At 38.4% G+C, this 26,836-nt stretch overlaps 2 protein-coding genes across 3 annotated transcripts; both read left to right on the forward strand.

Moving 5' to 3' along the window:
* On the forward strand, window positions 1-3,547 carry atp6v1g1 (ATPase H+ transporting V1 subunit G1). The gene is made up of 3 exons (XM_066657814.1): window positions 1-197; window positions 1,124-1,224; window positions 2,286-3,547. Exons 1-3 carry the CDS (start codon window positions 116-118, stop codon window positions 2,457-2,459), a joined length of 357 nt encoding a protein of 118 aa, XP_066513911.1. The 5' UTR covers window positions 1-115; the 3' UTR covers window positions 2,460-3,547.
* Window positions 3,548-11,284: 7,737 nt separating this feature from the next.
* Window positions 11,285-26,768, forward strand: slc31a1 (solute carrier family 31 member 1). Of its 2 annotated transcripts, none has more exons than XM_066658679.1 (5): window positions 11,285-11,442; window positions 21,853-21,970; window positions 22,748-22,820; window positions 23,704-23,872; window positions 24,965-26,763. In XM_066658679.1, exons 2-5 carry the CDS (start codon window positions 21,857-21,859, stop codon window positions 25,164-25,166), a joined length of 558 nt encoding a protein of 185 aa, XP_066514776.1. In that variant the 5' UTR covers window positions 11,285-11,442; window positions 21,853-21,856; the 3' UTR covers window positions 25,167-26,763. The 2 variants fall into 2 exon arrangements, with proteins under 2 accessions (XP_066514776.1, XP_066514777.1); XM_066658680.1 differs by lacking the exon at window positions 11,285-11,442 and adding an exon at window positions 18,043-18,104 and having other exon boundaries at window positions 24,965-26,768.
* The last annotated feature ends 68 nt before the right edge of the window (window positions 26,769-26,836 follow it).

Raw genomic sequence — 26,836 nt, forward strand, 5'->3', positions numbered from 1 at the left:
GCGCAGTAACGTGACGCACCGTCAGCTGATCCCTCTCATTATTGCTGTTGACCTTCTCTGCGGAAACCAGCTTTGATATTTCTGCATCTTTATTCGCGAGAGGAGCTGTCTAACCATGGCGAGCCAGTCTCAGGGCATTCAGCAGCTGTTACAGGCCGAGAAACGGGCCGCTGAAAAGGTCGCCGAAGCCCGTAAACGTAAGTTGTTTAATGCTGAAGTCGAATGGATGGACGAGAGACGGGGGCTAGCGGTAGTTGATTGAAAAACAGCAAGTCACAACCGCGTTTACTGCCGTTAGATAGAACATTAATGGAGGTGGACGCTTTAAATTAACCTTAGATGAGTACAATGTGGCATATAATTTGAAATACTGCAGTCTTTAATGTAAAACTGAAAAATAAACATAAGAATCGCCTAGCGTTTTTGTTAGCTTAGGTTAGATAATCATATATGCTACATAACCTGACAGTTGTACTGATCTGTGAACAGTTTTCTATACAGCGGTTTTGCTGTTGTTATGTTTATATAGCTATAAATTTTGTCTGCCATTCAACTGCAAATTTCCATGGGGAAAAACACCTAGGATTTTCTTATTCTAAACCATATGAAAGTGCTGCTTTGTGGTCCCATTTATGAATATTTCTTGTAGTTGTTTTTTGAAGGTGAAATGTAGGCAGTTGAGTAATTTCTTAATTATGGAATGCCCCACACACTTTGGAGATCAGTTACACAACAGTGAGCTGCATAATGAATTTCTAACTTCTGATTGATGGCCTAATGGATCTGTGTTTAATTCAGCTTTATTATTAATTTCTGATATGGCTGTATAACGTTTTATTAGGAATAACCAGATTCACATTAAAGACTAATGTTTTCCATCCTCAAAACAATTCTAATGACGTTGACTCATAATAGGCTGTGTTTTACTCAGTTCCCTTTGAATTTCTATTTCTGCTTTTGCAGTACAGGCATGTCCTACATTAAAGGAAATTCCACAAGCAAACCAAATCATTATATATAATTTAAGGTTATTTCTCTCTTCTGACCAGCCTTAAAGTTAATGTATCACCTTAGTTTCCACTTAAATTGGATTTAATTTTTTTTTTAATTTTTTTGTATTTAGGGAAGAATCGACGTTTGAAACAAGCCAAGGAGGAAGCTCAGGCAGAGATTGAGCAGTACCGTCTGCAGAGGGAAAAGGAGTTCAAGACAAAGGAGGCTGCGGTGAGACCAAATTTGAGACAAAAATTTAGAATTATAAAATCAAGGCTATTCAGTACTTAGCCTTTAAGGTTTCCAGAATTTTCATGAGCAAAATTGTACAAATGCTTTGAATAGTGGTGTTTTAAATAGATAACACCTGAAGTCTTATGCATTAAAGACTGTTTGATTTCTTCTGATGTAACTCTCTCAAAGTGGACGTGTGGAAGTCACTAAGTTGAACATGTAAGATATAACAGCACAAGTTAAATGCCTACACTTCAGCATTATATTTTATTTGAAGAATAAAAAAAACTACGCAATCTTTTTCACACTCATTGCTTTCAAGGAATTTCTGACACTTATGGCTTATGTATAGCTGATAATCATATGTCAGTGTGAAACCCTCCCTTCCAGGAAGAGGAATGGTTAGCCATAAGTTTCATTATCCAGTTAGAGACTTGGTAATGTAATACTGGCTTATAATATATACACTTATCAGCCTTAACATAATGACCATCTCCTTAATTCTACATTAATTGTCCATACTCTCAGCTCCACTGACCATACAGGAGCAATTTCTTGGTCTGCAATTACAGAATGAGTGGATCAGACACAGAAGTGCTGCTGGAACCCCTCAGCGTTGAACTGAGAATAGTGCACCAGCTGTCTCTAACAGTGGACAGTGGGTGGACACCGTGTTTGAAAACTCCAGAAGCACTGCTGTTTCTGATCCACACCACCTCCATGGCAGTGTCAATGCAACTCTATAATCCACCATCCAATCGTAACTGCTTTGTGGTGGTCTTGACCGTTATAGAACAGGGTAAAAGAGCACAGTATGGGGAGTTAGAGATGGACTTTTACAGATGGTCTGTAATTGTAGAACTACAATTTACTGATGTATGGTCGGTTGAGCTGAGAGAATGGAATTTGACTGTAGAAACATGGACATAGTGATATGATGCTTAGTGTATGCTGCCATTTTAATGGGGTAGATAAGTGCCATATACTGTTTGTATATGCCAATATTTTCAAGCATATAAATAGCGTTTTTGGGTTGGTTTCTGTCTGATGTATTTTAGGCCCTAGGATCCCATGGTAACTCTGCTGTGGAGGTTGACAAAGAAACTCAAGACAAGATGAGCCGCATTCAGAGCAGTTACCAGCAAAATCGGGAAGCTGTGCTGAATAATTTACTGAAGATGGTGTGTGACATCAAGCCGGAGATCCATGCCAATTACCGTGTTGCTGGATAAACATGTCTCTACCATTTTCACAACAACCTTAAAAACACAAGTAACAGTGAGACAAAGACTTCTACTCTACAGCCACAAAAGATTTTACAGCCCTAAAAGCAGAACCATATGTGTATTAGAGCTGTATCAGTTCACAGTGATTGATAAACCCTTCTTTTTCTGTACATTATCCAGACAAATGTTAATTATCTTACATTTCAAGTTTCCTCTGATGACAAGTGGTCAGTAAAATCATTAGGTGTTTATGAATCTTGAGTGTGGCTGGAGAACTGTATTGTGTACATGTGGTTTGTGATGGTAATATTTTTAGGCTGGTTCAATGTAAGTCTTTGCCTCTGCATTATTTGGTAATTATTTTAAGTTATCCATTAGCAGAATTCCCTTTGTGAATGATATTGATGTGTGTGATCTTGCTAAAAAAAATGTGTTATTTATGAATATTCCAAGTGTTAATGTTTTACCTGATCACTGCGTAGAACTGCACAGCGGAAAATTTACATCATGTATCTATGGCAAATCTACCTTATTGCAGAGAAATATAAATGCAGTTGCCCACTGTCTTCTTGTTTTTGGTGAGTACGACACAAAGCAGGATTTCTGTGTTAGCCAGCTAACTTGATCCCAGAGTTAAGGACTGCCCAATAGAAATCTCTCTTAGCACAGTTCCTATGAGACAAGCTTGAATTTGGGCTTAATTTATCTGGCAAAACTGAGAAATCATGCTTTGTGGATTGCCCCCCTGTTCTTTATGTCTTGCTTATATTCTACTATTTGCACCAGCTGTAAAATACACTAAAGCTGTATTAAATGGTTGTGTATACATGGACAGACTGATGGTTGTATGCTTGCTTTTTATAACGCTCCCAAACAGCACACGCCCATCTGTTGTTGATAAATTAATTCTTATCTGCCAAATCCAAAAAGTATGATTCAGCACGAAAAAAAATCTGTGAACACATCAGTAATCGATATTTTAAAAACTTTTAAAATTAGGCAAAATAGAAAACAATGAAAATAAACAGGCTTCCTGTTTTCATTCAAATATTTTATGCAAGCTAATAAAATATGTACATTTTAACAAAGAACATTTGCAATTTCCCGTCTTGTATCATAAACTTACTGGATTTTTGTTGTTACACACCAATAAATGTCAAATTTTATGACCAGATTTGTTGTTAATCAAAAAGGGGACATGTTGTGTACAGTGGGCGGATCTTCAGCCAAGCACCCGAATGCAGTGAAGTCGTATTTACCACTTAACCACACGGTATTCACCCTTCCAATGAGCACCCGAACGCAGCATAACCCACTTTGTCCATGTGGCACTGGAATGAATCAGTGAGGTTCGATTCGTGAGCGACATGTTCACTGAAACCGATTCTCGGTGAACACGAAGAACTGATTCAACCGGTTGCTTGAAACAATATGTATATTTCTTTTATATTAGAATAAAAGTCTTTTTAATTATCGTCTATTTTAATGATCGCAAATCATTAAATAAGGCCTGAGAACAATCTGGCAAACTATATATGGACCATTAAGTAAATCAAATTTAATTCTCGTCTCTCATTTTGGGTCATTGTCTATGAAGAGTTTGCTGTGTTTTCCCTGTTCCAGCAAAACTTTCAGCAAGTGTGTGAGCGACTGATTGTGTTACTGTAATGTTCTGCAAGGCCTGCTAGCGCCCTGTCTAGACTGCGGTAAAGTTGGCGTCATATTCGACATTCGTTTGACATTCGGAATTCCGCTTTTTTTCGCCAGTTACCAAACGCATATTCACCGATACAGTTGCCGATTCCTAATGTAACAAAGGAAAGCAAAAATTGACATCCATAACATTTATTTACTAAACTGTACTTGCTGAGATTAAGCCAGAAACGCAGCCGATTATCGCTATTTTTACCCCGGCACGCAGCTCCAGCGTTAGGGACCGTCGCACAATTACTAGAATAAATATATAGTGTATAGTGTTTAATGTTACTATCCAAATATTAATCTCTTTCCTTATTGTACCTAATGATGTCACATCAACTTGCAAATGTACACAGTTATAAATATAAATAAATATTAAAAGTTATGGGACCAAATGATATCAAAACAACCTATAAAAGTACAGATATTTATACTTTACACATTACAAGGCTTATTTTGGTGAAAAATTAAGTAATTTATTTTATAATTCTTAAAATAACCATGTAAATCTATTAATCTCTCACGTCATTGGACCTAATGATGTCAAACCAACTTACAAACGTACAGATATTCATTCTTCACACATTACAAGGCTTGTTTTGGTGAAAAATTCTGTTATTTATTGTATAATGATTAAAATAAACATATAAATCTATTAATCTCTCACATTATTGGACCTAATGGTGTCAAAGCAACACAGAAAAATATTTATTTTTTACACACTACAAGACTTATTTAATTTATAATGATGTTAATACTCCTCCTTGGATCGCCACCTTAACGTGGTGGAGGGGTTTGCGTGCCTGCGTGAGCCTAGGAGCTATGTTATCGGGGGCAATAGCCCCTGGTAGGGTCTCCCAAGGCAAATTGGTCCTAGGTGATGGGCCAGACAAAGAGTGATCCATAAAGACACGAATGAAAAATATAATAACGAGGACACAGCCTCCCTTGCCCGGAGCAGGGTTACCGGGGCCTCATCCTGGAGCCAGGCCTGGGGGAGGGGTTCCTTGGCGAGCGCCTGGTGGCCGGACTTTCACCTATGGAGTCCGGCCGGGCTTAGCCCAAAGGGGATACATGGGTCCACTCTCCCATGGGCCCACCACCTGTGGGAGAGGTAGTAATCCGGGTCTGGTGCATTGTGGATTGGGTGGTGGTCGGGGTCGGGGGCCCTGGCGTTCCGATCCTCGGTTACTGAAACTGGCTTTTGGAACATGGAACGTAACCTCTCTGGTGGGAAAAGAGCCTGAGCTGGTGCGCGAGGTTGAGAGGTACCGACTAGATATAGTTGGGCTCACCTCGACACACAGTATGGGCTCTGGAACCAATCTCCTCGAGAGGGGCTGGATGCTCTTTCACTCTGGAGTTAAAGGAGCCCAGGGTGAGAGGCATAAGGCAGGTGTGGGCTTACTCATAGCCCCCCGGCTTAGCGCCTGTACGTTGGGGTTTACCCCAGTGGACGAGAGGGTAATTTCCCTGCGCCTTCGGGTTGGGGAAAGGGCTCTGACTGTTGTTTGTGCTTATGCACCGAACAGCAGTTCAGAGTACCATGCCTTCTTGGGGACCCTAGAGGGAGTGCTGGAGAACACTCATTCTGGGGACTCCATTGTTCTGCTGGGGGACTTCAACGCTCACGTGGGTAATGACAGTGAGACCTGGAGGGGCGTGATTGGGAGGAACGGCCCCGCTGATCTGAACCCGAGTGGTGTTCAGTTATTGGATTTCTGTGCTCGTCACAGTTTGTCCATTACGAACACCATGTTCGAACATAAGGGTGTCCACAAGTACACCTGGCATCAGGACACCCTAGGCCGCATTTCGATGATCGATTTTATAGTCGTATCATCTGACCTGCGGCCATATGTTCTGGACACTCGGGTGAAGAGAGGCGCTGAGCTGTCAACTGATCACCACCTTGTGGTGTGTTGGATCAGATGGCGGGGGAGGATGCCGGACAGACCTGGCAGGCCCAAACGTGTGCTGAGGGTTTGCTGGGAACGTTTGGCAGAGGAACCTGTCAGAAAGATCTTCAACTCCCACATCCGGCAGAGCTTCGACTGCATCCCGGGGGAGGCCGGTGACATTGAGTCCGAGTGGGCCATGTTCCGGACTTCCATTGTTGAGGCGGCTGAACGGAGCTGTGGCTGCAAGGTTGTCGGTGCCTGTCGGGGTGGCAATCCCCGCACTCGGTGGTGGACACCCCGGGTGAGGGGGGTTGTCAAGTTGAAGAAAGAGTCCTATCGAGCCTGGTTGGCTCAGGGGACTCCGGAGGCAGCCGACAGGTACCGAGGAGCCAAGCGGCTCGCAGCCTCGGCAGTCGCTGAGGCAAAAACTCGGGTGTGGGAGGAGTTCGGTGAGAACATGGAAAACGACTTTCGGTCGGCTCCGAGAAGTTTCTGGCAAACCGTCAGGCGACTCAGGAGGGGAAAGCGGTTTTCCACCAACACTGTATATGGTGGGGGTGGGGAACTGTTGACCTAGACTGGGGACGTAACCAGACGGTGGAAGGAATACTTCGAGGATCTTCTCAATCCCACCAGCACGTCTTCCGCAGAGGAAGCAGAGCTTGGGGACCCCGGGGGGGGCTCGTCTATCACTGGGGCTGAAGTGGCCAAGGTGGTAGTGAAACTCCTTGGCGGTAGGGCCCCGGGGGTGGATGAGGTTCACCCCGGGTTCCTCAAGGCTCTGGATGTTGTGGGGCTGTCCTGGTTGACACGTCTTTGCAACATCGCGTGGACATCGGGGGCAGTGCCTCTGGACTGGCAGACTGGGGTGGTGGTTCCCCTTTTTAAAAAGGGGGATCGGAGGGTGTGTTCCAACTATAGGGGGATCACACTCCTCAGCCTCCCCGGTAAGGTCTATGCGGGGGTACTGGAGAAGAGAGTCCGACCGATAGTTGAACCTCGGATCCAGGAGGAACAATGCGGATTCCGCCCCGGTCGTGGAACACAGGACCAGCTCTTTACCCTCGCTAGGATCCTGGAGGGTGCATGGGAGTTTGCTCAACCAGTCTACATGTGTTTTGTGGATCTGGAGAAGGCATTCGACCGTGTCCCTCGGGGTATTCTGTGGGGGGTGCTCAGGGAGTATGGGGTACTGGGCTCTTTGTTACGAGCTATCCAGTCCCTGTACAAACAGAGCAGGAGTCTGGTTCGTATGGCTGGCAGTAAGTCCAGTTTGCAGCCGAGTGTGAAGCGGTAGGGATGAGGATCAGTACCTCCAAGTCCGAGTCCATGGTACTCAGTCGGAAAAGGGTGGAGTGCTCTCTCCAGGTTGGAAGTGAGATCCTGCCTCAAGTGGAGGAGTTTAAATACCTCGGGGTCTTGTTCACGAGTGAGGGAAAAATGGAGCGTGAGATTGACAGGCGGATCGGTGCAGCGTCAGCAGTAATGCGGGCTCTGTACCGGTCCGTTGTGGTGAAGAAAGAGCTGAGCAGAAAAGCAAAGCTCTCAATTTACCGTTCAATCTACGTCCCAACCCTCACCTATGGTCACAAGCTTTGGGTAGTGACCGAAAGAACGAGATCGCGGGTACAAGCGGCTGAAATGAGTTTTCTCCGCAGGATGTCTGGACTCTCCCTTAGAGACAGGGTTAGGAGCTCGGACATCCGGGAGAGACTCGGAGTGGAGCCGCTGCTCCTCCACGTCGAGAGGAGCCAGTTGAGGTGGTTCGGGCATCTGGTTCGGATGCCTCCTGGACGCCTTCCTGGAGAGGTGTTCCGGGCATGTCCAACGGGGAGGAGGCCCCGGGGCAGACCAAGAACACGCTGGAGAGACTATATGTCTCGACTGGCCTGGGAACGCCTCGGTATACCCCCGGAGAAGCTGGCGTCGGTGGCTGGGGAGAGGGAGGTCTGGGTTTCTTTGCTCCGACTGCTTCCCCCGCGACCCGGACCCGGATAAGCGGTGGATAATGGATGGATGGATGGATGGATGATGTTAATAGCCAAATTAATCTACAAATCCAAAAGAGTTGAGACATTGTGCAAAATGTAAATAAAAACAAAATGCAATGATGTGCAAGACAACATTTTAAATGTTGAAACTGAGAAAGTTTATGGCTTTTTGAAAAACATTTGCCCATTTTGAATTTGACTCCAGCAACACATTCCAAAACTATTTGGACAGGGACACGTTTACCACTGTGTTACACCACACTCTGTAAGTGTTTGAGAACTGAGGAGATCAGTTGATTTGGTTTTGAAAATAAACTGTTTCTGATTCTTGGTTATTATAAGATTTCAGCTCCTCAATGGCTCAGGGTCTCAATTATAGTGTTTTATATTTGATAATGCACCAGATGATTTCAGTTGGTGACAGGTCTGGACTAGTTTAGCTCTTTTACTAAGAAGTCATGCTGTTGTAACCCATGCAGAATGTTCATTGGCCTTGTCTTGCTGATATAAGCAAGGCCTTCAGCCGATAAAGACGTTGTCTATATGACAGCATGTTGCTCCAAAATCTTTAAATATCGTTCAGCATTAACGGTGCCTCCACAGATGTGCAAGTACACAGATGTACACTAATGCCCCCTCATACCATCATGGATGCTGACATTTGAACTGTGCACTTATAACAAGCTAGACTGTCCCTCTCCTCTTTAGCCCAGAGAATGCATAATTTCACATTTTGATTTGTCAGACCACAGGGCACTTTTCCACTTCACCTCAGTACATCTTAAATGAGCTAGGGCCCAGAGAATGCAGCCCTGTTTCTGGATCTTATTTATATCTGGTTTCTTCTTTGCATTTGTGCATTCTAACTTGCATTAAAATAAATCATGTTCACAGACAATGGATTTGTGAAGTGTTTCTGATCCCATGCATTGATTTCAACTACAGAAACATGTCTGTTTTTAATTCAGTACCATCTGAGGCCCCAGAGACCACAGCCAGTTAATGCTGGATTTGGGCCTTGCATATAGAATAAATAAATAAATTAATTAATTAATCAATCAATTAATGAGGTGTATTGGCACTAGGCCAGTGACATTAACATTAAACACTATACCTTTATTCTAGTAATTGTGCGACGGTCCCTAACGCTGGAGCTGGGCGCAGAGGTAAAAACACCGATAATCGGCTGCGTTTCTGGCTTAATCTCAGCAAGTACAGTTTAGTAAATAAAGGTCATGGATGTCATTTTTTGGTTTCCTTTGTTACATTAGGAATCTGCAACTGTACCGATGAATATACGTTTGGTAACTGGCGAAAAAAAAAGCGGAATTCCGAATGTCAAACGAATGTCGAGTAATCAACTTTACCGCAGTCCTGTCTCTAGTGTGTGCCAATCTGGTGCTCAGAGACTCTGGGTAGGTTTAGAACCCAGTGATCCCGATCAAGATGAAACATTTACACAAGACGAAGGAATGTACGTAAACTCTGAACATCATTTGAAAATTGAATCACGACTTTTTTTTCATTCGTTATTCAATCACTCATTCATTCACCTTCTCTAACCGTTTCGCCCCTCGATTCGCGGTGGGTCTGAGTTGGATGCTAATAACGTTTGATTCAGTGAAATGAACAGTTTGGAGAACCGATTCAGTAAAATCAACCGAACACCGCGAATTGCATCACTCCAGCTCTAACAGCGAGTGAAGTGTGAGACGAATGCGTCCTTTAATGGTTCATACACAGTAAAAATAAAAGTAAAAAATAACATGTTCATTTTGCATAAAAACATTTCGTCCAATAAGATGTTTTACGTTTTATGAAACTATACTTTTTATATAATGCTAATAACACTGATAGTAGCCTAGTGTATAACACATTTGTCCCTGGGTTCTTTTCTTCTTATGACTGGCTTTAATGTGAAATATTAATAGAGTGCAAGCCCTTATTCAGCAGGCTTTTTTATTTATTTTTTTATTTTTATTTTTATAAATGCCTAATTAAAAAGTAGTAGACCTGAGGGCCCATGATACTTCAGCACCTCTCCATTCTATCAGCAGTAAACTTGAGTGCATGCAAGAGAGCAATGAGAACACTGCATAGACATCTCAGGGAAATGAGTGCTTTGGAAGATGGCAAAGTGTGACAGAAACCTCTCTCAAAACAGCACAGCTCAGTTTTAATATGGAATCAGTTCACTCAATAAATGGATTGTGTAACTGTAGTTGATTATTTGTAGTTACTGTTGACGTTCATTTGCTTATGTATTATATTTTGAAAAATAGATTTACATATATATTACGGCGATATGTCAGTGATAAAGTAAACATTTTACCTCAATTCCAGTTAAGGAATGATTATTTTATTTTTGTTTTTTTGCTCTCATAGTTCAGTGACAAGGCACATACTGTAAATATAGTATTAAAGTATTAAAACTGGGATATTTTATTCTAATGTTGCTGGGGACCTGTCAGTTTCTCCTTTTGAGCCATGCACAGTTCATATTTGGTGATGGGATTGTGCTTCAGGTGTTGAAACAGAGTTGTGTGATTAACGTTGTTTGCGTCCTACATGCGCGGTAGTGTGGTTTTTTGGAGGCAGTGCATGAACAGAGTGGGTGACCTTAATATAATTAACAAAAACAAAAAAGGATGAACAGAATTAAAAGTAAAATATTTTATAAGATTGATTTAATATTTAAACCAAAAACACAAAACACAAAGCCTAATAAAAGGAAGAAAAAAGGTTATTGTTGAACAGAAGTTTGTAGATTAAAGATTAAAAAAAGACTGTGAAAAAAATTGTGAAAGCCAATGTCTGTCATTACATGTTTTGTATGTTAGAACAATTTGAAGTGTCATGAAGGGCAGATGAGGAATGTCCAGGTGGCTCTGTGGCATCTGTGGCAAAACTACATTCACAATATTTGTAACATGATTACAGCTGTAAGTTTTTTGGTAAAGTGCGTCTGCTTAATTGTCTAAACTTAAATGTTATATCTAGAGATTGGGAAATTGTGATTTTGTTAATTTTGTTAAAGGTTTATAAATATTATTGCATAATACACAATTATGCGTAGTAAGTTTAGACACATCAATTGTATAATAATTTTATGTCGAATCATTTGAAATATATAGACTGCTATATATATATATATATATATATATATATATTTTTTTTTTTTTTTTTTTTTTTTTTTTTAATAAATTACTAGGACTTTTGTTGAGGAAAGGTAGGGACCGGCTTCGTCTACGCCATGTTGTGTGACTGTCAGGGCATTCCGCGGCGCTGTTGATTCAGCGCTGGATTCACTCTCTGTACGGTGATTCCAGTTTGAAAAAATCAAAATCAAAATAAATACAACACTAACACACGGACAAAGGGCTCCCTGGAGGAAGAACGGTGAGTGGCCTTCGGAATTACAAAGTTTAATTAGCGGTCAGCTCTACTGGAAGTTTATTTTTAAGGCTGGGTTTCCGCTGTTTGACCTCTGGAAGTTGCAGTGCTTTCTCTAAGAGCTCAGCTCAGCTGATGTTTTCTTGCTATGTGGCAGTTTAGGTTTAGGCAGTTTGTAGTTGGATTGTGGTAAGATATTTCAACAACAGCTGTGGTCATATTTGTTACAGAAAACCTAGAGGAAAGCTCACATTTTAAAGCTTGTATGGCTCTTTTAATGTATGAACCTATTTCATCAGCCGTCTCTGAGCGAACTGAATGAACTGATTGAAGTAACGTGCTAACCTCCACCAGTTTGACGTGTAACGTATCTGTCGTAGAAGGCATCCCTAAGTTTAATAAACAGTCAAGGCTTTTTTTTTTCTTTCTTTCTTCTTCCAGTTCAGTTAGGAAAAGTTCATCTTAATAGTAATCGGTGAAGTCCCTCTCCGGTATTTTATTAAACCGCTACATCTCCTATTAATAAAAATAACATATTTTGAATTAATTTCCAAGAATAAAACCAGCAAAAAGACTAAAATTTGACTTTGATGTTGGCTAATTCTACACAATTGCCTTCATTCAGTTGATGGTTCCCTATATTTGTGATGCAATAAACTCTGTCTGCGAGAATCTGCCCCTTTTTTGAGCACTGCAGCTTCAAAGGGAAAATGTTCAAACATGGGGTTGCCTGCTTCTTTCACACCTGATATGTTTATTAGTATTAAAAAAAAACATACACTTGTTAACAAAACTAAGAACTTGATTTTCACTGGAGATGGTCTTTAAATTTGTCATAAGTTGTTTTACAATTAAAAATAATGACCAATATTTATAGCTGATTAATTGTGTTTTTCACAGTTCTTCTTATAATGAAACTCACGTGAGATGAAGATTTAACATGCTTTGTAGCCCTTGACTTAACAAGTTGTTGCGCTAAATATAGGGTTCCCACATGAGGTAAAAGCACTTTTTATAAAAGATTATGGCACAGTCTGCTGTATAACCTTTAACAAAATTTACTCATCCAACCACAAATTGTTATGCTGTGCATTTTAGTCTAAGATGAAGTGCACTGCTTAAATGAATGATAAGTATATGCTGGACTGGGTACTGTAATTTACAGTATGTTGTTGATTTGCCTGAGGTACTGCAGTGGTTTATTTTCTGCCCGTAGAAAAGGTATTCTAATTTTAGAAATGGAAAATTGTTTACTTTACTATATTTCCCTTCCTTTAAAAAGGTACTTTATTTTAAAATAATTGGCTTTTTCCCCCTTCGCTGTCCATCTATTTGTATATGTAACAGGATTTTGCAGTGGCAACATGTTGTAACAGAAACTGTTACATGAGCTACATGCTCAAATATTTCCATTGCTTTCTATTGTATTACATTTACTTTTATATTTAACAATAGTTTGGAGACTGGATGCACTAGATGATCCAGTTTTACAATGGAATTTTTGAAAGCGAAACCGAACAAATTATATCTACAATGGAATTTTGTGTTGGTCAGAAATGGGACTGCATATTTCATAGTTAATGTGCAAGTTACCAATGGACACTAGTCCTCCCACATACAATGACTGCCTCTGGCTTCTGAACGTTAGTGTATAGCTCTTTATTTTGGTCAAAGTACACTGATGTACATTGTTTTGTACATAACTGCTAAGGTAAATAAAAGTAATAAAAATAAAAGACAGAATTTATGTAAAAAAATGAAGTGTAGGTTGGTAATACAGTAATTTATAGTTTTTTATGTCCTAGAACACAAGCGTATGTTTAATATTTACTCTTTCAAAACCATCAAAAATTATCAAAAATTTCTAGGGGGAAGAGACATAAAATTCTTATTCGTGCTGTTCATTGGCATGGTACAGGAACTTCATACATTATACAATGTATGTAACATTGATTATGGGTTGACAACATTAACAGTCTTTTAATGAACCTCCTTTTAGAAAGTGCTTTTACTTGGCTTTGTGTGTGAAGAATGCAGGTCAGAGCAACAGTATTTCATTGTCTTTGTTGTCCTGTAATGGATTTTAATCATCTGCTGTTTTCATTTGGCTTTCATCCCTGTTAAACTTACTTCTATATGGGAAACGCATTGGTCATGAACTGTGAGGCACTAGTAGGGACAATTCTACTAGATTAGGATTAACTGTAAATCTTGAGGTGTAAGATCTTGTAGTTATGTGGTTAAACCTCTTACCTTGTTGCGGTGGTCTATATTAATACATGTGATGTACATGATCCATGGTTCTCATCACTTGGATTAAATTTCAGCTCTGCAAAAACAACCGTCTTGTCCAAAACAGTATGAGGAGCCAAAAAAAATCCTTGCTGACTACTCAGATTAATGAATGGAACATTTAATGAAGAGTCCATTATTTATGTGTAACACAAACCCCCCCCCCCACACCCCCCACCCATGCTAAAGGAACAACAAAAGCTTGTGAAATTCCAGATTTGACAATGAGTAGAGTTGTTTGTTTGAGTCTTTCCTCCTGGTAAAAATGTTGCTCTTTGTACCTCATCTCAACCTCTGCTACTTTCAAATAAGTTGTTTCCTTCAGAGCAGAAAAAAGTATTTCCCCAAACAGAAAAATAATGAAAAAATGCTACAGATTGCTTCGCTGTTCAGAACAGAGGTGGATTGTAATTCCTAGAATTGGAGTTTCCAAATATAAAATGGGTACTGGTACTCATTGTACTTGATATGTAACCCGATAAGTTAGTTACATTCAGTTTTATTTTTATAGCCCTTTACAGGTTGTGCTAAAGCAGCTTTGCAGAAATATAGGGCTTAGCTCCAAGTGAGCAAGAAAAATGGCCATATGAGAGATACAAAACTCAGAAGTGGAACAATCCCTTCCCCGTTTGAAACCAGATACCAAAAATGATGACACAATCAGAGTAATTTGAACAGAGAATTATGTACTCAATGTAAGTGTAAAATATTTCACAAAAGAATGAAAAAGGGTTCCTTTGTGTTTTGGGAGATGGCAAAGTGACAGAGACTTGTGTCAAAAGTGCACTGCAGAGTTTTAATGTAGAATCAAATTACTCCATATATGGATTGTGTAACAGGAGTTGATTATTTGTAGTTACTTTTGAACTATATATATATATATATATATATATATGTTTTAAAATGTGAAAAATGGGTTGACATTTTGCATAGTGCTACGCAATATGACCACAGAACAATTTCATGAAAAATTAAATCCAGTTCAGGGTCACGGTGGGTCCGGAGCCTACCCAGAATCACTGGGCACACTGTGGAGGGGGCACATACATGCGCGGTAGTGTGGTTTTTAGGAGGCAGTACATGAACACAGTGGGTGACCTTAATATAATTAACAACAACAAAAAAGGATGAACAGAATTAAAAGCAAAATATTTTATTAAATTTATTTAATATTCAAACACAAAACACAAAGCCTAATAAAAGAAAGAAAAAGGTTATTGTTGAACAGAAATTTGTAAATTAATATTTTAAAAAAAGTATTTTTAGCAGCCAATCAGTGTGAGAATGAGAATTAAAATTGTGAAAGCCAATGTCTATCATTTACATGTTTTGTATGTTGAGAGCAATGTTAAGGAAGTGGCTCTGTGGCATCTGTGCAAGAAACCCTGAATCTTGTAAGAGCTAATGTCTCTATAATTTCAGCCATAGACACTCTGCCCCCAAGTTGACGGAGAGTCTGATACTTTCAGTGCCCTAATCTGGCTTCACTGTCAGGATTCTGCCAGTTGCATGCAGATTGACTCTCTGTACATTCGCATTTACGCACTTCCATGCATCGTTTTGTACTGGTTCTAACTGGTCCAACGTGAATCATAAAGACGGTTGTCACTTCATGAAAAAATAGCAGACTTGTGATTGGCCCTTTTGCGTGTCAGTCAAATTTATTTTGCTGCAGTAGAAGGCGGTTCTTGGTGTCTTCTACATAGTGGTGAAAGGCACCAGACTCTCCCTAGAGAATCTGGCAATGCGAGACTAGTGTCTCTATAAATCTAATCAAAATCAATGGTGGGTGGGACTTGTAGATGCTCCACCGTGGTCAAAACCAGTCCAGAGGGCAGGTGAGCAGGGACACCCTATCAGGAGTATATTGCATTAGCGTCAAATCAGACAGAATGAACAGTTGTTAAATTCAGCAAAGGAACATACAGATAGTTCTGATTTTGTTTTGTTTTCTTTTGATTTGGGTTCTTTTCTTCTTATGACTGGCTTTAATTTGAAATATTAATAGAGTGCAAACCAGTCCAGCCGGCTTTTTTTTTTTTATTATTATTATTATTTTTTTTATATAAATAAATACCTAATTAAAAAGTAGTAGACCTGAGGGCCCATGATACTTCAGCACCTCTCCATTCTATCAGCAGTAAACTTGAGTGCATGCAAGAGAGCAATGAGAACACTGCATAGACATCTCAGGGAAATGAGTGCTTTGGAAGATGGCAAAGTGTGACAGAAACCTCTCTCAAAACAGCACAGCTGAGTTTTAATATGGAATCAGTTCACTCAATAAATGGATTGTGTAACTGTAGTTGATTATTTGTAGTTACTGTTGACGTTCATTTGCTTATGTATTATATTTTGAAAAATAGATTTACATATATATTACGGCGATATGTCCGTGATAAAGTAAACATTTTACCTCAATTCCAGTTAAGGAATGATTATTTTATTTTTGTTTTTTTGCTCTCATAGTTCAGTGACAAGGCACATACTGTAAATATAGTATTAAAGTATTAAAACTGGGATATTTTATTCTAATGTTGCTGGGGACCTGTCAGTTTCTCTTTTTGAGCCATGCACAGTTCATATTTGGTGATGGGATTGTGCTTCAGGTGTTGAAACAGAGTTGTGTGATTAACGTTGCTTGCGTCCTACATGCGCGGTAGTGTGGTTTTTAGGAGGCAGTGCATGAACAGAGTGGGTGACCTTAATATAATTAACAAAAACAAAAAAGGATGAACAGAATTAAAAGTAAAATATTTTATAAGATTGATTTAATATTTAAACCAAAAACACAAAACACAAAGCCTAATAAAAGGAAGAAAAAAGGTTATTGTTGAACAGAAGTTTGTAGATTAAAGATTAAAAAAAGACAATTTTTAGCAGCTAATCAGAGTGAGAATGAGAATTAAAATTGTGAAAGCCAATGTCTGTCATTACATGTTTTGTATGTTAGAACAATTTGAAGTGTCATGAAGGGCAGATGAGGAATGTCCAGGTGGCTCTGTGTCATCTGTGCAAGAAACCCTGAATCTTGTAAGAGCTAATGTCTCTATAATTTCAGCCACAGATACTTTATTTGATTTATTTAATATTTAATTGATACAGGCAAGATTATGCTGATTAGAAGTTCTGATTGTTGAAATAGATTTATCTCTGATTAAATACCCAGCCCTAATTTTGCAAAATAATTCACTAGACACTCTGCTACAGTGTAATCTAGTTCTGGAGAAGTAGCATGCTTTCATGCTTTCACGCTTTCTTTTTGCCTGAAATGAAAGTTTACACACATCCACAGAGCATTGTTTGAGGGTAGAGGGTACACTAAAGCTCCTTTTATTTATGAACTCCAGGGAAACTCGAGTATCGGGACCAGAGATGTCCCAGCATTTTCTGTATCTGACGCGTTCTTGCATTGGCATGGAGCGGGTGCAAGTGAAGCACAGCAGCTCTGTTCTTACATGTGCTGCCTCTGACTTCACCCAGATTCTACCAGGGGCTACCGGGATAAAGTCTGGGACGAATATTGTTAGTGTTCACACATACAACTCCTCCAGGTAAACACAAGAACATTTCTGGGTACATGTATTGCTAAAATGGGCTTAAGTATACCTGAGCATGGACGTGTACAATAAAGCTTTAGGGAAACTGAGATGAAATCAGTGCTACTCATATCTTTGCACGTAGCACAGTTCACGTTTGTGAAGCCCTATATCGTGATTTATGAGCATGAAGGTCCCTGTGACCTCTCATAAAGCGTAATGTTTTACAGATATCCTAGAACAGCAGTATAATAATTGCCCATAATAAAGTCACAACTTTTAAGATTGTGTATGTCATCATAATCAGCGTGTGGTGTAAATTGTCGCAAACAGTTGATTTTGGTGTAACATTTAAGATATGTCGAATAGTTTCTGTTCCTCGTGGTGACTAATAACAAAGGCAAAATACAAACTTTAACAAAATCCAAGAATCTAGATTGGATGTTCACAACTGCTTGTCTTTAGGGGGGGGAGAAAGGGAAGTGAATCCACAAATGGAAATCCCTGATTTGCAAAGAAAATATGTCAGAATTAACAGTATGTTAGAGCATTTGATTGTATATAATTCTGTCCTTGCTGGCCACATAGTGTCAATTTAACAGGAAGAGACTTATTAGACATCATGTTAGGTTATACAGTGGGAGTGGACAAAGCCTTGTGATTGGTCCATTATCGTTGTAGGAAATTAGAGGCAGGAGAAAGATCACATGAGGAGCTCAGTCATGAGAGATCAGCTTAGTGTGCAATCAGTCTGATACAGTACATTCACTCTACTCCCACCTTTAAGAAGCAGGGACCATTTCGAAATTTCTCCTGAATATTTCAGGGAGTAACTGGGTGAGTTGAAACTCTTCTATTAATAATGTGCTTTAATAGGGAATCAGGCAGTTTTAATTAGTTAAATGTGTTTGTACTTTGGTTTCAATATTAATAGTTGCTAGTGCTTGTGTGGATAAGGTAAGTACTTATCCCAGAAGGAGTCTGTGTCCCAGTTGGCAATGTAAAGTATGCCGTCTGGTTCAATCACTCAACGTTGTAAGAATATATATATATATATATATATATATATATATATATATTTTTTTTTTTATTATTATATATATATATTTTTTAATTATACATATTTACTATAAAAGGTGGAACAGGTTTATTGGAAGCGTTCAGGTTTGATGTAAATAATTGATGTTAATTATTGCTTGTTCATTCCAATTAAACGGTTACTTTTCAAAGTAATTTTATATTGAACTAACGAACCCATTTTTACAGTGGCATGAGGAAAATGCAATTCTGCAATATATAATTGTGAAGATTTTGGTTGATTATTTGTAGAAAAAATATTAAAATTGAAATTTATGTCTAGCATTCTTCACTGAGTTCACTCAGGTTCACTCTGTTGCCATCTTAAATCAAAACCACTCTCAGTTAACAAAACTAAGCACCCGCTTTAAATTCTGTTCAAGCTTCCATTTATGAGAATACATTTTGGTTGATTTCTATTTTTGTACAAAAACAAACTGCTGAACAATTTTTTTTTGTTTGTTTTGAAATACTATTTCTACATTTCAGACCAACCAAACTGTATATTATATAATTTGAGTTTGTACTGTGTTTTAGCAGTAATATTGTATCAAAGCTGCATTTGAAGTCAAACGTTGCAGTAGTATGGCTAATAAATTTGTAGACGTTGCTGTTTTATGATATAGTTTTTTTTTTTGTTTTTTTTTGGTCTTTGAGCCATGTCTGAGATTGACTAACAAATGAGTTTTACTGCATCAGGCAACTTGAGGCTGTTTTAGGATTGATACTAAATCATTTAATTACCGCATGTTCTGTCAAGGCTGGTTTTCCCTGACATGTAGCCTATCCCCCAGGCAATACCAGACCTTTAGCCAAACATGGTTTACTCTCACATTAAGACTTTAACTTGTTTTAATCCCACTCATTAGATTATAGAGACCAGAGAGTGTTTTGCCTGGGGTTGCAAGCGGATTCAATTAATGAGGGTCCTTCTGTACTGTTCAAGAGGCTGTTGTTTCTCTGTCTCAAGGGCTTGATTCCTATCTCAAACATAACTTTATGAGCACCTTCTTGCACTGCTGTGTCTGATCCACTCGTACCAGCACAGCACTATGTCAGTATTACTGCAGTGCTAAGAATGGTCCCCCACTCAAATAATTCCTGATCTGTAGTGGTCCTTTGGAGGTCCTGACAATTGAAGAACAGAGTTCTTCAGAGATGAATGGACAGGAATGAATGGCACCAGATGGACTACAGTCTATAATTAAAAAACTCCAAAGTGCTCCTGTATGGACAGTGGAGCTGATAGAATGGAGAGGATGAGTGTGTAAACAAGGAGGTAGTCATTTAGTTATGGTTGATCACTGATTGAGTGAGTTTATTTTTCCTGTGTTGCATCTTTCAAAAATATTTATCTATTCATGTGCTTCTATCATTAATGAACTATTATTAATAATAAAAAACAACATGGGTGTCTGCCAGTTATTCATGTGGGATGTTCTTATGTTGCTAAGGGTAAATTGTAGTGATTTATTTTACCTCCTGTATGTGAAGCAGACAGTCCACTAGGTGGTTTTACTATACAGCATCTATATAGTCCAGGGTAGGGTCCCTTATGGTTTCATAAAAGAGAAATCAATAATATCCTCTAAAAAGTCTTGTTCAGGCATTCAAGGCTTTCATTATACAGACATCTTGTTGCCTGGATATGTCGGAATCTTTACTAAACCTAAAAAGCCTGTTTCTAGAAAAATTTGGCATTTCTTTTGTAAAATGCAATGAAAAATCAAGAATCTGTGATTTGTTAATTTGCTTGATTTGTTGAACTTGCTTTTTTTAAATGATAAAAGGTTAATTAATGAGGGCGGCAGCAAAGTACTTACTAACCCGAATGATTACTGGCATGTAATATTTGTAGAAGCAACACCTGGCCAAGCGACATTTTAGACACTTTCTTAATGCTCAGTTGTTATTAAGAATTATCACTGTTTAATTATATTTTGCCATAGTTAGAGAAAATTAGTGATTCTCCCTCCAGTGCCTGTACTATACATGAAAATGTGGTGAAATTGGAAAAATCGAATAACATTATTTCCTGAATAATTAGGAACATATATATTCAGAATTTTTTTTATTGATTTGTGTTGTTGGAACCCATTGCTATTACTTAATATTAATTTCTGAGAGATTTACTGATATATTGAATAATGATAGTAAAAGTACTATTACTACTACTACTAATAATAATAATTATAGTAATTTTTATATAGCATCTTTTATAGATAATAATTAGCTCAAATTGTTTCATAATACAATTAAGAAGTAATGAATACATAAAAAATAATATTAAAAAAACCCACATAAATAATAAATAGATTAAAATAAATCCCTATCAGAAAGAAATGGCTATTAAGAAAAAGCTAAGTTAAAGTAAAAGGTTTTAGCTGCTTTAAAGAAAACAAGTAAACAAGTTCCAGACCTTTGGTGGAGCAGCTTTCTGTTTTTTTTTTTCCTGCACTAATCTTAATGTGCTTCATCCTGGGAATATTCAAGAGTGTAGCACTTTATGATTTTAAGGCATGTTTTGAACCATATTCTGTGAGACATCCTGAGATATGTCTAGGTGCCCCATACAGCGCTAGTGTATTCATGAAGAAACAAAAGCATGGATCGGATATTCACAATCTTGATGTTAGAGAAAAGGTCTAAGAGGAACCCTTTCCTAATTTCTTCCCCTAACTACCTAAATGTTTATTTTCTCTTTATCATCACCAGTTATTATGATAACTTTACTAGGAGTTTTGGACCCCTAATAATTAATCAATTTTATGAACATTATGCAGTTTCCCTTAGGGGATGGATCAAAACTATGTTTTTCTTTCAAACTTTAATTCATTCATTTATTCATTTTCTGTAATTGCTTATCCAGTTGAGGGTCGCACTGGGTCTGGTGCCTACACAGAGTCACTGGGTGCAAAGCAGGGACACACCCTGGAGGGGGTTGCCAGCTCTTGGCAGCATGGCACACACTCACACATTCACTCACACAATCACACCTATGGACATTTTTGAGTCGCCAGTCCACCTAACATTCATTCATTCATTATCTGTAAACGCTTATCCAGTTCAGGGTCGTGGTGGGTCCAGAGTCTACCTGGAATCATTGGGCACAAGGCGGGAATACTCTTTGGAGGGGACGTGAGTCCTTCACCGGGTAACACACACTCTCACATTCACTCACAAACCCACACCTATGGACACTTTTTTTTTTGCCAATCCACCTACCAACGTGTTTTTTTTTTTTTTTTTTTGGACCGTGGGAGGAAACTGGAGCACCCAGAGGAAACCCACGCTGACACAGGGAGCACACACCAAACTCTTCACAGTCACCCAGAGCGGGATTTAAACCCACAACTTCCAGGACCCTGCAGCTGTGTGACAGCAACACTACCCGCTGCGTTGCTCTCTTTCAAACATGATCTTCATAAAAATTACTTTAATGACTTTGTTTTTTGTTGTTACTTTTTGGTATGGTGTAGTGAAATATTCTTTGCCTTCTCATGTGCAGGAAGATGAACGGATCACAGACACACCATGTCCATGACACCATGGCTCCAACAGCAGTTACAGACCCCCATATACACCACACGATGGATCATGGCGGTGGACACAGTGGAGGCATGATGGTCAGTAATCTCTCACTGATACTAAAGTCATTCATCAAAGTGACAAATCAAACATCTGGGCATGTATTAGAAAGATTACAGGAATATGGTGGTTGCAGGTAGGAAGAGAGTGAGCTGGGCCCTATGTGAAGCTCTAATGGATTGGCATAGGATATTTTACATTTTATCCTGTGTATGACGATTATTAGTATGTCATAAGAAAGAAATGTTTTTTTCTACAACTCATTAAATCAGCTGCCATTGCACCAAAGTGTACTGCACCATTAGGTACCAAAAAGAGTAAAACTAGCACCATTTAAAACAACATATAATTTTAGAATTAGACATCAAATAAATAAGAAACAGGCTAAAAAAAAGCAAATAAATATAAAGAAGGGAACACATATTAACACTATTATGAACCTCATTTCTCTATAAAAAGTAAATAAAAAAGTGAGCTTTAAGGAAGGAGAATGTCTGACGTTAGAGAAGAGACATCACCCTAAAGAGGGATTAATCAAGATCTCAGAGAGGCCGAAGGTATATGAAGCTGAAGAATATCAGTTATGTAAATGGGAATCAGTGTGTTAATTGCTGTAAAAAAAACTCAAAATAAAACTGAACTTTGTAATTTATTGTTAGATTAGAGAATTTATTGGTACACCTTAACAGACTGAACTAATGGTTTTGTTATGGCATGTGTATGGTCAATGGTAAACACTGACACTATGCAGTACTTGTTTTTTTGAGGTCATTTTTGTTATTAATATTCTTCTTTTTCATCCCTTATTCTTCTAGCATATGACCTTTTACTTTGGGTGCCAAAGTGTAGAGCTGCTGTTTGCTGGGTTTGTCATCAACACACCTGGAGGTGAGCCTTAATTATTGTATATTAATGGTAATAGAAAAACAAAAAAGCAGCTTATCATCTTTAACATTGCTCAGTTATCACTTTAATTTAACAAATATTATCCGGATGATAGCTATGAAAAGTAGCATTTTGCTGTTGAAGTCCACCTAAATCTACACTACAGTCCGCAACTACATTTGTGTAACTCAGAGACTGTCCCTCAGTATCACGTTTCACTTGGAAATACATCACAGAGGAAGAACATGTGCTATGAAGTATTTATTCTAGGAGGACTTTGTAACCTGATTTTGAGGCTTAAAGTTCTCACTCCTAAACTCCTGTATGAGTTCCTAGAGTTGTGTAATTAAACATTGGCAGACTACCAGCAGTTAGTCTCTGCTCTGTTACATAAGAGTTATGGTTGACCCAGAGTACAGCTTCTAGTTCTGTAGCTGACTAACTTTTCATACGTTAAACTAATACATAATTATCTTACAACAGTTGCTGCCAGAATCTCTTTATAATGTCAGTGTGTAATGTCAGGATTTGAATAAGAATTTAATGATTAATATATAACATGATTATTGAAAAAATAAAAACCTGTATGTGGTCTAGTTCAGGTACAAATACAACGTTTGTGTCAGAGAATATGTACTTGTAAGTAAAGTGAGGAAAGAGGCTTTAACAGTGAGGATTAAACTCTCAGGTTGCACATTCACCACTGTGAGGATTAGTTTGGACCGTTACCAAGATGACAAGGAATTGACTCCTGAATTAGTTAAAATTCAGTTTTTTTGCAGGCTGAACATAGAGCAGTATACTTGAGCAAGTTGTTCAGGTGTGATCTCCATGATACTGACACTGAGTTGTAGAAGTTGACTTTCTTTTCTGACCCTTCTTTCAGAGATGGTAGGTGCCTGTATCGGGGTGTTCTTATTGGCTGCTTTCTATGAAGGACTGAAGATTGGTAGAGAAATCCTGCTCAGGCGGAACCAAGTAAATGTGCGATATAATTCCATGCCAGTGCCCGGGACTGATGGTACTGTACTCATGGAGACTCACAAAACAGTTGGGTGAGTGGTCAGAGCAAGCCATGTTAAATAGATTACAGATCCAGGGTACAAGTTACAAATGGACTTAAAGAAACATCTGCCAGATAGCTTCAATTACTTCTAAAAAAAAAAAAAAAAACAGTTGGGGTTTTGATGAAAGTGGAATAGAATCCTGGAAGGCCATAAAATAGATGCCCAGTTTAATGTACAAGTACACACGGATAGATGATTTTGGCAACGGTTTCAACTTTATTTATAGATGTTTCTTGTAGACTTGAATACAGTTGTCACTTCAGTCACTCTTCCTATTTGTTTTTTCTTTATAGGAGCAGTCAGTGAAGATTTACAATTTTTATATTCTAAAATGCAGCTCATGAGAGGAAGAATTGTATGGTGTTGTAGCCTCCAAATGAACATGTTTGATTAATAAAATCTGGGGCCATGTGGCTGCCATGTTTAAAAAATATTTTGATAAATAAACACTAGTGTTGTCAATAAATTACCTTTTTTTTATAAACACAAGTAAAAATGCTAGTATTTCCTTTGGTTTTTTCTGTTTTGGAAGGGAGATAAAACTCACCAAATTAAAAGATTATATTTCCAATATCTTAAATCCTACATTGAAATGTATTCAAAAATGTAAGAAAAAAACATCATCCAAACAGCTTGTCATACATACCACCCTATACATTTATATACACCCTATACACCCTGCACCCTATAAATGTATAGGGTGGTATGTAATTTTTTTCTTTTTTACTTTTTTAAATACATTTCAATGTAGGATTTGAGATATTGGAAATAGAATCTCTTAATTTGGTGAGTAAAATATCAGAGGTTGACAGCATTTATAAACACACATCCAGGCCATTAGCTGTCATAACTTGAAGAACAACTCAGGGAAATAACTAATTTTTCATTTAATTCACTGTACCCAATTGTAAAATTTATTATCTAGTTTCATTCTGCTTAATATGAGAGCTTATTAAATAAAGTGCCTAAACAAATACACCAGTAATATGGATGAATGAAGATCTGGTTTGTGCAGAAGTAGTGACACTTGATCCTTACATGTCCTACATTTTAAATGCTCTTTCTCTTTCTCTTTTTCAGTCAACGAATGCTGAGTCTTGCACACACGGTCCAGACAGTACTACATGTCATCCAGGTGGTGGTCAGCTACTTCCTCATGCTTGTGTTCATGACCTACAATGGCTACCTTTGCATCGCTGTAGCAGCAGGAGCTGGAGTGGGCTATTTCTTGTTCAGCTGGAAGAAAGCAGTAGTCGTGGACATTACAGAACACTGTCATTAACCTTACAGCTGACCATGTCCTCTCTCTACCCACACAAAAACACACGTACATGCTATTTAACCATGTGAATAACACATAGGGCCTGTATTTAAATCAGATCTTATGGTGTGTAACGTGTGACACAGTCCTCAGTGTTAGAATGAGATCATTTATCATGCCCAAGAACGTTGACAGCCCATTTCAATGAGTGGCATCTCTTGTTTTAATGTATACTGTTTGAAGATTTTTTTTTCTTTTAAAGACCCAACTTGTCATAGCCCATTTGAGTCCATCCAGGTTACTATGATTTTGCTCTCAGGATCACGTCCCTTTTCAAGCATTGTGCATCAATTTTTATTCCTTTATATCTAAAACCATTCCTGTCCTCAGGTGGTGTAAGTAGTGTGTGTGTGTGTGGGCACAGCCTTGCAGTCTACCTCCTAGTTTATGAAACACACACTGTATTAAAAATCATGACTGTAATTTGTTGTGCACTACATCATCCAGTCAAGAGTTCCTTGCCAATAAAGGGATACGACGAGAGAGCGCCTTATTAAACCTTTTGCCTTAACACAAGGAAAAACACAGAATGGTGTCAACAGTAAATTGACATAACTCCTAAGGTGTCTATAGAGTATCGGGGGGAAAAAACTGGTGGATTTTATAAGAAACCATCCATAAGATTAGGCTGGGTCTGTAACTGCATGTGTAACATCTAATTGGAGATACAAAATCAAGTGGGGTTTTTTTTGGTTGCCATCAAATTGCTGGAAAGTCGATTGAGAATGTTAATGACAGAACAGTTAACTGAATCATTCTTTCAAAACATGCTCATGACCATCTTCTGTTTGCACACACAGAGAAAAGCGAGAGGTGGGGTTAGCCCACATGGCAGGATTTGGCACTTTTACAAAGTTTACAAAGCTGAATCTGAAGTTTACTCCATGCGGAGTGCTTTTAAGTAAATACAGAGAACGATAAAATATATGATGCCAGTGTCTCCTATAAAATCCTTTTTGATTTGTAACATTCTACTACTACACACCATACTTGTCACTATTTTGACACAGATCTATACTTTCTAGTTTGTCCTACACCTATGTGTATCATGAAACTAGACGAAGATGTTTTATAATAATTGAAGGAGTTAAATATGCTATTAATTTTTCAAAAATCATTGCATTCCTTTCTGCAACAAACAGGCATCAACACTTTGTTTTGTAGTTGTTGTATGACTCTCGGTCAATGAAGTGTGCCTTTTTCCTGGTGGACTTAGCCATCTCCAGTCCTACAAGTCACCAGCTAATCTGCCTTGTCAGTCTGAAAAAGGTGTTACATTGTTCTTTTATGTGGGTAAATACTGGAGAATGCGGAATAATTTTGTAATGTTGATTTATTTTAGTTTAATTAGTTATTTTATGATTTCAAAATACTGTGTTTGTACTAGGTGCCAGAACACCATTGTTACACTTGATTTTAAAGTCATTTTCCTTTGTGCTGGATTTATTTAGAGAATAGCTAGAATTGTATATTTGCTCTCTACCACTGATCAAGACTTAGTAGGAATCTGGCACCAAATCAAGTGTAGCATCAATGTTAATGACAATTTACAGTTCAGTCATATTTGTATAGTCTGATAAACGTTCTGTAGTTGATTATGAAAATGATGTAATTAAAAGTATAATAGATGG

This window comes from Hoplias malabaricus, chromosome 2 (assembly GCF_029633855.1).
Source record: "Hoplias malabaricus isolate fHopMal1 chromosome 2, fHopMal1.hap1, whole genome shotgun sequence".
Classification (NCBI taxonomy): Eukaryota; Metazoa; Chordata; class Actinopteri; order Characiformes; family Erythrinidae; genus Hoplias; species Hoplias malabaricus.